The sequence below is a fragment of the Trichoplusia ni genome, chromosome 1 (assembly GCF_003590095.1).
Source record: "Trichoplusia ni isolate ovarian cell line Hi5 chromosome 1, tn1, whole genome shotgun sequence".
Classification (NCBI taxonomy): Eukaryota; Metazoa; Arthropoda; class Insecta; order Lepidoptera; family Noctuidae; genus Trichoplusia; species Trichoplusia ni.
Window position 1 is genome coordinate 19803391 of NC_039478.1, and position 15648 is coordinate 19819038.

General features: G+C 39.2%; 2 protein-coding genes across 4 annotated transcripts; one reads left to right on the top strand and one right to left on the bottom strand.

Annotated features, from left to right (window-relative positions):
* Window positions 1-723: 723 nt before the first annotated feature.
* LOC113498445 (ubiquitin thioesterase trabid) lies at window positions 724-12636 on the bottom strand. 3 transcript variants are annotated; one of them, XM_026878429.1, is made up of 12 exons: window positions 12437-12636; window positions 11837-12136; window positions 10489-10575; window positions 6116-6212; window positions 5907-5998; window positions 5407-5515; window positions 5212-5325; window positions 4815-4962; window positions 4136-4221; window positions 3936-4049; window positions 2743-3607; window positions 724-2674 (listed from the first exon to the last, which is right to left on the bottom strand). In XM_026878429.1, exons 2-12 carry the CDS (start codon window positions 11960-11962, stop codon window positions 2590-2592), a joined length of 1923 nt encoding a protein of 640 aa, XP_026734230.1. In that variant the 5' UTR covers window positions 11963-12136; window positions 12437-12636; the 3' UTR covers window positions 724-2589. The 3 variants fall into 3 exon arrangements, with proteins under 3 accessions (XP_026734230.1, XP_026734249.1, XP_026734240.1); XM_026878448.1 differs by having other exon boundaries at window positions 6116-6209; window positions 12437-12635; XM_026878439.1 differs by lacking the exon at window positions 12437-12636 and adding an exon at window positions 12237-12430.
* Window positions 12637-12882: 246 nt separating this feature from the next.
* LOC113498460 lies at window positions 12883-15440 on the top strand. Its single transcript, XM_026878460.1, has 4 exons — window positions 12883-13334; window positions 14016-14112; window positions 14183-14335; window positions 14965-15440. Exons 1-4 carry the CDS (start codon window positions 13078-13080, stop codon window positions 15430-15432), a joined length of 975 nt encoding a protein of 324 aa, XP_026734261.1. The 5' UTR covers window positions 12883-13077; the 3' UTR covers window positions 15433-15440.
* The last annotated feature ends 208 nt before the right edge of the window (window positions 15441-15648 follow it).

The following is a 15648-nucleotide window of genomic DNA, read 5'->3' on the forward strand; positions in this document are numbered from 1 at the left end:
CACAATTACACTGGAAATGACACGAACACAAATTATTAACTAATTTATCCTACAACTTATAAAATCCACATAAATGTAATGAAACTAATGAAAGGGGCTGGCCGCGCAGCGCAACGCTCCTTCTGTATTAGCTGTCAGTGAATGCTTGCGTTCGGAAATTAGAAGCTAAAACACCTACTCGGATACGTTCTGAAACTTACGAGATACACTGCTGGATACACACTACACAATCAAATTAAAATGAGTAGACTGGTCGATCATACAACATAATATAATATTGTCATAAGGACTAATATTTTTCTTTACAAACAAGTATCACGAGATTGTACTTAACGAAACAATCTGGATTATTGAAAATATCATTAGATCACCTACAGCTTTGTACTCTAGCCTAGCCCTAGGCTGATACAAATATATATAATTAGAAATCCTTCTTACAGTGTGTACACTAATTATTTTATGTAGAACTGAAGTAACTTTCTAATATGACTTGTTGAGTAGCAAATATTTAGCAGTTATGCTAAGTGTCGGATATACTACCAATCAAGGCTAAATTAGAATAGGTAAATTAGAAAATTCTCACCGAAACATTACCAGATTAGACATGCGCTCAGAGTCAACTACAGTAAATTAGCACATTCACGACAAATAGAAGGCAAACCCTAAGACCAGTTCAGAGGGAATATAAAAAAAAAAATCAGAAAGTAAAATGAAACAAAAACATATCGAACAGCTTCATAAAATAAGTGCTTTATTGATTAAAAATTAGTAGTTATAGGTACATAATTTGTATGAATTGTAACGTGACTGTTAACAAAATTAGCTCGAATAGTGTCTATGACCTGTACCTATCAACGTATTCTTATTTACAGATTTTGGGCAAAAATGAACAAAAATAATCTATTAGATCAAATAGTCTTATTAGTTGCAAGCTTTCTAACACCCCACGTCATTCAGTTATTTCAATTGACGGAGACAAGGTAACCAGTGAAATTGTAATGTCTGCATGAGACCCCCTACTTGTCCAAAACGATTACAGCTCATTGGTGGATCACATAACGGCTATTGTGCTGCTCTGCAGGCGATGTGGGCTTAACTGCTATCTTGTACAATCTCTTCAAAAAGTTATATTGCTTTTGCTGAACGTGTCGGCTGGTAGGCAGAGCAAGTCCACACCCGCGTGCAGAGCCTCCTATCTCGCGGATGAACTCGGCATACTGCAATTTCTTCTTTCCTAAACGACAACGCGAACGAATACTTCGTTTGCACAAAGCAGAATAATAATCTATACATCTATCATACTTATTACTTTAAACCAATTTTTATTATTTACAACCGAGAAACTATAATAATATAAATATTAGAACCTTATACTCTCTGTACAATGTCGTTAATTTTAATAGACTCTTTATTTATCCCTTTTATTTGCATATTTTTATGTCTAGGCTGACATATTCCGTGTTCACATCACTGTAGGCGATGTGGTGACCTAATCAAACAAAGAAAAACAAGAAATGATTTCACGCGGCGAAGGATACAAACAAGCTTATATATCCCAATCAGAATAATTTATCTCTAGTCTATATACAGACAGCCCTTCGCGGAACTTGTTTATGTAAATTTATCAATCAAATACTACATAATGATTTAATTAAGTTGTAAGACACACACGTGTAGTTGTAAGCCGATGGAAAGTTAAGGACACTAAGTAACTACCTACGACTAATGTTAATAGATTCAAAGCTTTCTGAAGAAAATCTTATAAGCTGGTGTTGTTAACGTTCCACCGGCGAGCTCTGCTCAGAGTGAAGAGTGAGGAGTTCAGTGGTAGTGTGTGTGCTCCTATGCCCTTCATGCGGATCAGTCGTTCCTGTTACGTTGCAAACCTAACAATATGTACAGTATTGTTATCGTCCCTTCTACAACAAATTACCAGAGGTAAGATTTATTGTCGACGCGGCTCTGATTCAGCAGTCCGCCAGTGCGGGTTGCCCTGCTGGGACGTGAAGGGACACCAGTCTAGTCGACTACGTCTATCCCTCTTGTCGACTCACCTAACATATTACAGCAATCTGTTTATCACTCTGCATAAATTTTTAATCAATAACCATCAGAGGTCAGACTTTTACAAAACATTCCAATAACAGTGAGGTAACATTTACGGCGACTCTCCACAACAAACTTAATGTTTAATAATTATAAATAAAATAGATCTAATCCGGAATAATGAGAAATTATGAAACACCACTAAAATATCACTGCAATTCAAAAAGTGCTACTAAAAGAAGTAAATTCAACTATAGGCTGCCAGCGCGATCGTAACGAGCGGGACGCGTTGAATTTGAACGCCGAACGTAATGTCATGGCCGAGCGCGGGACCGAGGTCGCGCGCTCCGCGAATTTAGCCTCCCCGACGCTATGGTAGTGCAGCAGGCTAGCAGTGCGGGCAGACGAGCTATGAGAACCTCGTGGAGAAGAACGCGCCTCGCGTCGCACCTAGAATTGCGGTAGGAGACGAGCGAGGCAGAGGCAAGTATGGTGTACGCAGGAAGGTCGTAGTGTGCGGGAGTGGGGCGGGAGCGGCCGCCGCTACTCCTCGTCCGTGTCCGGGTCGCTGGAGAACTCCGCCGCCGCCGCCGCCAGCCGCGGCGGGAACGGGCCGCGCGTCTGCTGCCTGCACACACAAACACACGTCAAGCCGCGCCAGGGCGAGCCCGGGCCGGACACAGGAGCGGCACTCACGCGAGGCGGCGGTAGTGGTTGAGCCACTCCTCCAGCATCTGCGCCTGCAGCAGCGGCCGCGCGTGCAGCGCCTGGCGCGCGGCCAGCACGCCGCCGCCCGTCACGCACGCCGACACCCAGCGCCGGACCACGCCCTCCTCGTCCGCCATCTCGTCGCACGTCAGGAAGTGCACGGGCAGCAGCTTGCCGTCCACGTCCGTGAGCGGCAGGAAGGCGGCGTCGCCCGCGCGCTCGCGGCAGATGTCGGGGTCGAGCGGCACGAGCGCGGAGAAGTGGCCGCGCGTGTAGGCCAGGCACAGCGGCGCCTTGCAGCACTGCTCGGGCTCCCACAGCAGCGGCAGGTAGAGGCCGCGGAAGCGCGCGAAGCCCAGCGCCTCGCCGCGGAAGGAGTTGACGACGTCCACGCCGTAGACCAGCACGGGGCGGCGCAGCACGTGCGCCAGCGCGAACACGTGCAGCTGGTGCAGCGCGGCGCCCGGGCGCGCGGCGGCCGCCAGCAGGCGCGCCCACTCGGCGCGCAGCTGCGCCTCGTCGGGCGCGTAGTGCAGGCGCGCGGCCTGCGCGCGCTCCCAGGCGGCCCAGCGCGCGTAGAAGGCGCGCCCGGCCGCGCCCAGCGACTCGGCCAGCGCGGCGCGCAGCGTGTTGTGGCGGTCCGACACGCCGTACGCGGCCTGGCACAGCGCGTCGGGCAGGCAGTCGCCGGCCGAGCGGTTCCACAGCGCGTACAGGCGCGAGCCCAGGCGCACGGTGAGCTCCAGGCTCCAGTTGATGAGCGGCGGGTCGGCCTCCAGCGTCTGCTGCGCCTCGCGGTCCAGCAGCTCCGAGAACAGCTGCTCCTGGATGGGCGCCGGCAGCTCCTCGATCTCTGCGGGAAGTGTTCGGGAAACTCTCAATGAGGGTCGTAGCGTTACTAAGCACGACCGACAGCAATATAGATATAAAGCAATGTCGCCGAAAATGGCCTGGAACCTAACAATAAAATGTTTAAAAAATCATTTACGACGACGATAATTTTTTTTAGTTTATACTACTAGTAGTATGTGTAAAAAAGTAAGTGTTTTATAACCGGAACGTTGACAGTTTGCCTGTTTTGAAATGAAATGGAGGGCCATAAGTACCTGTGCCTTAAGTCTACTAACGTCAATTCATTAAGTTTTGCGTCTGTCGAAAGTGACTATTACAATTATATTTACCAGCAGGCAGGTAGAAGGTGCAGAACTCGTTGATGTAGCGACAAGGAAAACTGCCTTTCTTGTATCGGATGCAGCTAGCTATGTGGCGCCGGATGGCAGAAGCAAGGTCCGGCGCTATAACATGAGAATGGTACATTAATAAACTCACAAGAACACACATTTCTACCATGACTGGCACTAGGCCCAAACTTTGTACTCACCTATGTACGAAGGAGATCTCTTAAGACCGGGTCCACCGCCTGATATCCGCGACAACAGCGTCGATAGAATCTCTTGTCGTTGAAATCTGCAAAAAGTAATGAACGCGTTGTAGTGATACTAACAATCAAATTAGGAACTAGCTTTCCCGGCGAACTTCATTCGTGCACAGCAAAATCGCGCTTCGCGTCGTAGAAGGTAAGTTTGTGTGTATATCCTTTGTTGGAGGTCCTAAATAAAATAAAATAAGTCTAAGGCATAAGGTGCTTTAGGAAGATAAATTATAGTGTTTGTTACTTTGTTGTGTGGTGTTTGATTTTTGATTGCGCGTGTCGTGGTGCCGCCGACAGGTAGGCCTCCCGCAGTGCGCGTGTGTGTGTGTGTTACCTGATGGCGAGGTGCACGAGCGTGTGTCCGGCGTCGAAGGCGGAGGAGCGGTTGAGCAGCGCCACCTCGGCCGGCGTGAGCGCGCGCGCCGGGTCCCCGCCGCTCGACAGGTAGGCCTCCCGCAGTGCGCGTGTGTGTGTGTGTTACCTGATGGCGAGGTGCACGAGCGTGTGTCCGGCGTCGAAGGCGGAGGAGCGGTTGAGCAGCGCCACCTCGGCCGGCGTGAGCGCGCGCGCCGGGTCCCCGCCGCTCGACAGGTAGGCCTCCCGCAGTGCGCGTGTGTGTGTGTGTTACCTGATGGCGAGGTGCACGAGCGTGTGTCCGGCGTCGAAGGCGGAGGAGCGGTTGAGCAGCGCCACCTCGGCCGGCGTGAGCGCGCGCGCCGGGTCCCCGCCGCTCGACAGGTAGGCCTCCACGCAGCGAGCGTCGCCCTCCACCACGCCTGCAACCACACCGGGGTAAGGGTTGCTGATTCTTGCTTACGTAACATTGACCTCAACAGTTAACCCCTATAGAGTCGATTATTTTCCGTTTATATGTCAAAGTCACGTGCGCAAACCGTTTTATATTTGTGAATGACTTGGACGCTTCATGCAATATAAATATTTTTTCATCAGTTTTTTATATTACTACAATATTGTTGTCTTTCCACAGGGGCCTAATTAGTATATGACTTGTGATTTTGACTAACCGAGACAAGCCTGTAGCCAGATCCAGTCGGTGTTGTTGCGCCGCTTCGACCGCCTGTTGTTGGGGTCCAGCTCGTGGATCGAAGCGTTTTGACTATTGCAGATATCGTTAATACCTACAAAGATGATTAGTGTAAATGACTGAGAGCCCTGAGAACACAGTAAGTGGTGTGTGTGTGTGAGGTGTGTGGTGTTACCGAGCGCGGGCGGCGGCGGCGAGGCGGCGGGCGCGGCGCCCGGCGCGGGGTTGCTGCTGCCGCACATCGCGCACTTCAGGGACTTCGGCCAGTTGTCGTACGTGCACGTCTGCACACAACAAGCTCACACTTACACACTGACCGAACGGCAACGACATACTTTAAATTCATTTGTCCACTATAAAATCACTGTAGAGTCGTAACCAAAGGCCAAAAACACCATAATATTTATAAGGATCCTAAATACTATAATTGGGTGTCAGGTAGTCAGAAGCTTGAAAAGTCTGACAACCAGTCTAATCAAGGGGTATCGTGTTGCCCAGGTAACTGGGTTGAGGAAGACAGATAAGCAGTCGCTCCTTGTAAAAAACTGGTACTTAGCTGAATCCGGTGAGGACTTGGAAACTTATTAGGACTTGGAAACAAAGTGATTCGAACTCCAGAATAGTACTGAAAACTTACTGACTGCTTACGCAGTTCGTAAGGGAGTGAGTACTAACCGGACAGGGCCACTTGGCGACGGAGGAGGCGCTGGCGCCCTGCGGGGACGATATCCGCAGCGGTTTCAGTCTCTCCGCCACTGCCTCGGCACCTGCGCAGTCCATCATATATAAATTCATAAATACTGATATCATCTCAATCTAGCAATGAAGACTCTGCACAACAAGGTGTTCTAGGATAGTTCTACAAGTAACTACGATGGATTCACCGCAAACGTCTTGTGCGGGCAGAGCGCTGGCGCCGTCCTGCAGCCGGAATATGTCCTCGTTGAGTACCGGCTTCGGGCTGCGACACATGGTGCACTGCAACAATAGTATATTCCACATGTTTCATCGACGACTACGTAACCAACTAAACTGTGTGCGCCTTGAACAAGACAGTGTTAGGGACGACGCTCCGGCCAAGAATATAGAGGCACTCCCTGATGGGAATAAATATCAAGTGTAATTATTTTTTTGCTAACCAAAGTAACCGTATAACAAAAATAAAACCTAACTTTTATCTGAGGAATAAATATGGCTGTTTGACATATTTTCTATACAAAAGCTGTCAAAACGTCAAACATATTCGTCGAATAAAAGTTATCTGACGATTGAAAAATCGGCCCTTAGTTATACCAATGTCATAGATAATACATATAATACTGGTATAGATGAGACACTGACAGATCAGTTCTTTTTTTCACTACTTGCCCTGTAAACTAGATGGCGCTAGCGTCTGTGAAGCGATCTATAGCTATATGTATGTATGCACTCATCTACATAATATCTATAGGTTGCTATAGGTAGTTACGCATAGTACAGCATTTTTGCCGTGTATAAAATGTACTAAAGAGAAAAAAGAATACAACAAAAATATAAAGATTTTTCTTTATTTATAAATACGGATAATTTATACAATTTATTAATTAACGTCTACAACGTATTGAAATTAAACCACTTTTACTTTGACACATTTTTACTATTATAATTTACTAAGTAATATGATTTTCTGTAGAAAAATTATTCTCTAATAAAATCGTAATATGGTTTAATTTCATTGGCTAACATTCATAATACACTTATGGTATATTACAATCACCAATTAATTCACATTAATAGAAACCATTTTTAAATTTTTAGGGTATAATTGAGAACCTTCTATTTTATTTATCGATGTAAATAAAGTAGATGGTTGGAAATGGCCACCCATCAAAAATCACATGATTTAAATCAATCAAATCATTTAATTAACAATAAGGTTTTAAATATCATTCACATTATTTCCTTTTTTTATGAATTTTATAGAAATTGTATGCTTGTAATTTAAGTATCGTTATTATCAAAATCAGCAATTTTTCCTGTTAAAATTCTATTTACACCCGTACACCAACTATTTACAATTAAGTTGATGAACAAATTAATTATATAATTAGTTAAAATCAATTTATGTTCATCGCATTGAATAATTGAAAAATCACATCTGCAATTTATAAAAACACAATTATTATTTTTTTAAGTTTATTATTTCGGGCGAAGTCTCAATCATAAAATATATTTCATTAAGTAATTTAATAAATGAATCACATGTGATTTTTTTGTATAATCAATCATGCATCAATTAAATGCATTAGGTTCAATTTCTTGTTGAAGTAAATCAACAATACAATTACAATTTTTAAATATATTAGATTTAGTTTTTTTTATTATATATCCAGGGTACATATTTCTTCGCTTCCGAATGCAAAATCAAATTACTAAAAATAATTTGACTCATTGTTGAAATTAAGGAATCAACTGCAAAATCAGAATCTAAATCATCAGATTTTATAAATCATCATATTTAACTGTTTGAGACCCATCTTGACTTTTTACAATTTTTTCAAATTCCTCTTGATTTCAAAACAGGTTTAATTTCTGCCCGGAACGGGAAATGTGGTGATTTGTTTTTAAGACATCCCTTGAGTATTTTTGCTGTATCACGGTGTGAGTGGCCATTAAATGAATCAAATAATTTATCAAAAATCAGCAATAAATCTACAGTTTCTTCACACTCAGCTAGTAATATGTTGCATTCTGAAACAAAAAAATATATATAATTATACATCATTAATGTTTGTGGTTATTTATGTTCCTATGCAAAATATATATATAATCAATTTCAAAATATATATATATGTATATATATGTATTCACAAGAAAAAGTATATATGTATGATTTATATGGATAAAAAATACTTATAATCAAAACATTTAACTGATTTTCATTATGAGTTGCAACATACCTTCTACAAATGTTTGCTCCCTGTCCTTTTCCTTATCTTCCAACATTGAAACTGAAGCGACTGGTTCAACTGATACTTCTGCAACTGCAGATGAGCTGGTGGTATCTAGAAAGTAGCAATAATCTTGTTAGAAAAGACTAAGCACATACTTTAAAACCTATTAATATAATTGTGCAATTCTACAAAAGACTACTTAGAAGTATTTTAACATAATTATAACATTTCACAACTATCAAACAATGTTGTCTCGTCCCAAGCTAAGCAGAACTTGTGTTATGGATACTAGACAGCTGATAAACATACTTTCTAAATATAGAAATAATTTATACCCAGACACAGAACAAAATGATGATGCTCATCACACAAATATTTCTCCTGATTGGGAATCAAACCAAAAACCTCTGGCATAGCACTAAAAGACACTAGCCACTAGACCAACAGGACAGTTAATGCACTTCATTTGCGATGATTAGGTGACAGAAAATAAAATTGAAACAGCACTTGTTGGTCTGTGGTTCATCTTAGGGGCAGATTTCACAGTTATTTCATACATTTAATAGACATCTGCCAAAATGTTAATTGCATATTTGTTTACATGTAAATTGGATGTTATAATATGCAAATATATTTATTTACCTGATGGGATAAGGCTGGTGTAAAAGGTTGGCACTGCATTTCTCGTTAATACCGTTCCTTTACCTATGTAGTATTTCTCAAAATGTTTATAGTCTTATTTGGTTGTAGATGTATGTATCTCCTTTCATTATAATATCATCGTCTAAAACTTGTTTCCAGATCTCAAACCTTTCTTTATAACAGTCTGGCTTAGGAAAATGATGTAATGTACCTGAAATTAGAAAGAATGAGTTAATTGCAGGTTGTGAAATTTATGTTTTAAAAATATAGTGATATATAATAGTACAAACTTCGATCGGATCGTTCCTACAATAAGATCACTTATTCTATCATCAATAATCATCTTACCTCCTTCTTCACATCCAAAATAGCAATGAGTGCGAGAGTATTTCGGTAATCTCGCCATCGTAATCCGTAAAAAACGCAGCCAAATTTTTAAATCAAGTAATGTAAACACACGTCGTAGTCCATTAAACGATGCCAGGGTCAAGAGAAATAAATATATTCGTCGGTATCCGTTCACGAGAAGCCAAGTAAATACGTAGGAAGCAGTTTCGAGGTCCAGAAAACACGCGATGGTCAATAATAGGCAAATAAGTCGAAAATAAAACTTGGTAAACTCACGGCACAAGAAACGAACGTTGAGTGAAAAGTTTTCAAAACATATCAGTGCTGTCATGTCATTAGCAAAATAAAAATTGCGTATAAGATTAATTGAAGACCGAAAAGGCGATTCAGTTTTTTTTTAATTTTTTTTAGTTTACTTTTTATTAAATAATATTTATTAAATTATTAAAAGAATAACATTTTGAAGAAAGCAGTTACTGTAGCGGCATCTAGTAATATTTAAGGGAATATTATGCCTTAGTTGACTTGCCCTGTGGCATAGATGGCACCACTTTCCATACATTTTGTTTTCTTGTCCTCAAAGTACTGTACTGTCACCCCCATGTACCAATGTTATCAACAGTTTAGTGAGTTGTATGACTTTAGAGCAAAAGTGTTACAAACAAAAATAATTATCATAGTTAAAATTGGTTACTATTGATTCAATGCTGATCACCGCATCGATTATACTTATTAAGATACTTTAGATACATGAGATACATCTAATACGCAAACAAAATACTAGCTAGCTTGGATCCCTTGATCACCAACTTGGATCTTATTAAATAACCAAATTTTTAACGATCTTTTAACAAACAAAAGCAAAATCGTATTAGAGCTTAAACAAATAATAGGTAACAATCAGGCTCCCTTTACATTCAGTCTACAATAAACTGTAAAAAAAGTGAACGTCACCATTATGAATACGATAAGTTCTACACAATGCGATTATAGAACTGTGTTTTATTTTTAGCTAAATGAGGCAAAAACGTGAAACATTTTATCAACGAATATAATAAGCTATTATTCTCAGTTTTTATTACACTAATCACACAAAATGGGCCGCAGATCCCACACCTTTTGTTTGGCTAGAAACACGCAAGTTGATGTGAAATAACAGCACAGAACAAGTCTAATAATAATATCGGGTTAATTCTATAATACTAGAAATGCAATCGAACGCCTGAGGCTGACTATGCTTAACATAGTATGGATCGAATAGATTTGCTGTGTGTTGCAGACATTGTTTATATTAAGCAAGAAATAAGAAAAGGCATAGTAGAGTAGATGAATACCTTTCGTGAGAGTGGGAAGTTCTCGTAGGTGCACACGTCGCAGCACCACTTGGCGCCCTCCGTCGCCGGCACGGAGCTCGCTGTCATCTGACACAATGTTACACTACTCATGAGGAACAAACAACACTACACAATTATATTTAATTTGTCTTAAGACTTACATAATTATGCAGAGATTATTTTTTTAAAGTTTAATTACCTGCAAGACTAAATTATGTACCTACATTGTTTGCTTTCTTATAAATTGATTACAAGCAAGTTATTATTGCAATTGAAAAACATTTTCCCATTTCTATGAGGTTAAAATTTGGCTACTAAAATAAAGGTGTTTTCAATGTTGTTTTTGCTATGATTGTAGAACATATATAATTTATTTTATCATACTTAAGTTTAAATAAGAGTCTGCTATCAGTCAGCAGCCGGAATCACATGAACCGTAACAAGGTTCATGTGATACAGGCTGTATTAAACAGTTGAAATTATCATAATGTAAAGAAAATATAGATTTCTGTAGTAGCTACATTTTCAAATATGAGTAAAACACAGTAAGATATAGGGGGTACCCAAACTGCAGTCTTAAAGTTAATAGCAAATAAATCTTTCTGCACAAGTCTAATTAAAGTAAAGCAGTTTTTTGGATGGCTGTCTGTCTGTGTGTGTTTACACCATAGACAGATGGCCTCTGGGCCCTGTTATGAAAATGGCTTTCTTATGACTTTACATTTATAACTTAACCTCTCAGCCAGTAAAAAGTCAGAAAATCATATAATATAATATCAAGAATTATTCAGTTTATATATTTATTTTCAGTTTGGGCTAAAGTTTTACATCTCTTTATTACATTATTATTGAGGAACAGATTTGATATGATGTTTACCTGAGGCCAACTTGCAAAGAAGAAATATAGAAACTCGCATAAATGCCTGATTTTTTTTTATGGACTGGTATATGTATAAACACACTTTCATGCAGGTGCACAAGCTATGGCCACAACTCTACTGTGCCTGTAGGGAAGTTCAACCTTGGTTACAATGCAACAACCTCATTGCTGAAGCAATAAAACATTGCAAATTCTAGCTAAATCCATGAAACATTGCCAAAATTGATAATTTCTGTCACAGTTCAGGTAAATAAAGAGTAATTAAACTAGAAGATCAACCCCAATAAAAGTATTTTTAAATAGATACCACAGAAGATGTTTACTACCGCCAAATCATGAAAAAAGTTTTCAGAAATTAAAAATACCTATCAATCTGGACTTCATTCATGTGGTAGTCAATTACATGTATATTATGTGTAGGTAGCATCTACCCAAGCTGTTCAGCCCAAAGACAGGTAATCGCCTCACCTGGCTGATGGTGGTCTGTGAGACGTTGGTGGAGGCGTCGAGCGTGGCGCACTCGGCCCCCGGCGCGCCCGACTCGCCGAGCGACGCGCTTGTCCTGCTTCCATCATTCTGCACCTCCTCACTCATCTTACCATCAATTATACCATTGAGAATACAACTTTATGTGCTACACTTCACAATCAACTACTATGAGGTTCTCATTATACGAGATTCTTTCGTTTTGCAAGCTTCTATTTACACAGGTGTATTGCTTTGTCGAGTTTTGTTTTTAAAGATTGCTTGTAGACAGTTTCTTAGGACCTAAAAACAAATTAACACCATGAATTGAATGATATGTGTAATAGCAATACAACACATACAGTCACGCATTAAGAAATAGAAAGGAAAGTGATAATTTCACCTCAAGAATTTCTTATTGGTATCAGTGACAGATCGCGACACAACATAAACGAATTTAAAAATTATTTATTATAGATTCGAGGTTGTTGATAGGAAACTTGGCATCGTTCTTCTTAGAATTTTGGCGTCGTTACACAACATAAAACATCAAGACTGCGATGGCATAAGGTCAAGACTACTAGAGCGATACGATTTACTCACACTTTGTTAACGATTGTGGCGATCGACTGCGAACGGTTATGTCCGTAAAATTTGGTCAACTGTGGATAAAAGAAACCCGGGGGAGACGGATGAAAACATAAAAGAAACAATGGAGATAGAGGCAATTATGTTTATACGGTATTTTGACAAATTTTGTGTCAATTTTGGTGTCATTTGTAGAAACGAGATGGCTCACTCTTGTGTTGTCAAATATACATGGTACTGTCACCTGATTGGTTACATTTCAACAAGCAAGAACAATATTTTTTCTACTCCAATAGAAACTAGCCATTGATTACAACAACCAATAAAAAGTAAAGAAACAATTTTATTCAAAATGGCTACCCCAATAAAAATAAGAGTTGTTAGTTTGTGGTCTCATTACCATCCCATTTTACGCAATTAGCATTACTTATATAACAAAAGCATGATTTAAGGCAACTAAAATGGAGTAAAATTCTATATGATAATTTCATTGCCGTAAAACTGATAATGGACGAGTGACAAAATAATGTCATGCAAATGACAAATTTTTGGTACAACTGTTTTCCGCATCTTTTACAAAATAATTGTTTTTTGTTTCAAGCACGGTTATATTAAAATGATTTAGTATAAGTTTAAAGTTCACTCTATGAATTCGGATGAATTTTAGACGCATTTTGTCGAAAAGTTCCTTGAGATCCTCGTCATCTTCGGGAAAAGGTCGTCCAGAGGAAGTCTCAAAATTACAAAGTGAAGTAGAGTTACTGAAGCAAACAATCGATTCCCTGAAAGTTTCTGTTGAAAGTCGAGACGCAGCAATAGGCACGCTAGCACGTGAAAAGGAAAAAATATACGTAGAACTAAAAAGTGCGCAAAGGACAAATAGAAATTTACATCAACAGCTTGTTGATGAAAGGTTGCAAATTTATTATGATAAAACTTTCACGAAATTATACGATTCGCCTACTTCACCTCACACAGCATCACAAAATAGTCTCACTTTAAAAACTAAGAATGGGTATCTTAATTTTAAACATGAGGTAAAAGGTATTTAGTGTAGCATCGAAATCATTTAGAATTTCGTCATTTTAATCGTTATTTGATTTTTTTTAAAGGTACCTGTACTTATAGCCAGAAACTGTGCAATATCCATTGATTGCTCTTAAATATTTTTCTTAGGCTAGGGAGCGTTCATCAATTAGGTACGTGAGATGTTTAAGGGTCGAGTTAAATTTCATCTATTCTTACCTTGGAGAGGGGCGTCTCGGCAAATATCAGGCAATATTTTTTTTTGAATGAAATATAAATATACAATTTCATGTAATCCAGATTATACATGCTTCAGACTTTATATTAAGCATTTTTGTAGTAAGATTAAGATCATTCACTCATTTTCGAAGAAAACATGAAGGTACTGGACGTACTGGTACTGACTGTCAAACCACCATATTTGTTTTATCCCAAAAGCTCATTTAATCTGAATTTACAGGGAGCAGGGTCAGAAAATAAAATAAAATAAAAACCTCACGTAATTTATAGAAGCCCCCCAACATGTTACTACGCGGATATTTTTATAACATCTATTTTCATGTTTTAGGGATATACATTCTAAGGAAAAGGATTTTCTCATCAATGAGATTAAGAGATTGAAGAAACGAAACGAATATGAAATTAGTGCGCAAGAAAATAAAGACGTTAGTAACAGATGCAAATTAAGTATCTGTACATAGAATTATTTTAATTTGCCTTGTATATGTTCCCCAGATATCAGAAGATCAAATAAAAAGCTCATTGCATGAGGAATTAAAAGCTAAAGACGAAGTTATTTATAATATCGGAGTTAAGTATTTAAAGATTAAGTCGAGCAAAATATATTTTCAAAAGAAATTAGAAAAATTACAGGCCCAGAATAAAAAGGTAGCATCATTCTTTATATTTCCTTTTAATTATTGCGTTCTGGCATGGACTGGTGTTTCACACTTTACACAAACTTTTTCCTCCCTCCAACTACAAATGAAACATACGAATCGCAGATAAGTATAATAGGTACTTATATTGATATTATAATGTAATACCATACAATATGATATAAAAATATACAATTCTAGTCAACTCATACAGGTAAAGTCATCATAATTAGGTATTATGTTAACATTGATAGGTTAACATACTTATCATCCTATTTGCATCCTATACAACCACAAAACTCTGCTACTAAATGTAATAGGGTAATAGCACACTGTTGAAGCTGGTGGATGCCCCACGCTTCAAGTCGTCGCTGCTTGCTTTTCCGTAGTATAAAATTCATGAAACGTGTATGAAACTATGAAATATGCCGGTGGCCCGTGTATGACGACCCTTAAATAAACATAACGCGACAGCATTTGGTATCATTCGATTGACAAAACCTACACGGTGCACAAACATTGCGTTTCTCTATACCACAAAATGTATCCTCCTGAAGACTTAACAATTTTGATTCTTCTTGTAGGTACTTATTTATTACTAGACTGCATAAACTTACAATTATGTTGTTTACTTTTCAGACCTGCGAGAATATTATATTATTATTACAAGATAATAGGAAAACGTTGGATAGTCTTTTAGATAAGTTGCTTAAATCATCCTCGGTATCACCGAACAGTAAAAAATACTTAAAGCTTTTGCAAATAAATGGCAATTTACACTATGAGAACACTCAACTGAAAATTTATCTCTCATCTCAGCCAGACTCCTCAAAAAGCAACGTAGTACAACAGCACTCTGAGAAGTGTTGCGCTATCGATAAACCCATTACGCTTGGAACGAAATCTGAAGAGAAAATAAATCGTCTCTCGTTTACTTCGAAGTTAAAACTACTCAATGCACAGGAAATGAATTGTCTTAAAAGTTTTAAGTACATCCACAAAACTCTTTCCCCGAAAGTTCGAGGTACGATTTATAGGTCAGTTTCAGATTCTTGTATCGTGAGATCGACTTTAAGTGAATTAGTGAATGCTAGTAATATACTTTAAATCTAACACATGCCGAGTTTTATTGTTAAACGAAAACTTTCATTTTGTCTACTAAGTAGGTACTACCATCTCGTGGATAACAGCTTATGGCAAAATGGAACAGAAAATATTTTGTTAAAAAGGTGGGCTCTACTTTCTGCTCTTTATATTTTATCCCATTCAGTTTCCATCACCCACTCAGTCTAGTAATAATAAATCGACCTCGACCAACATCCT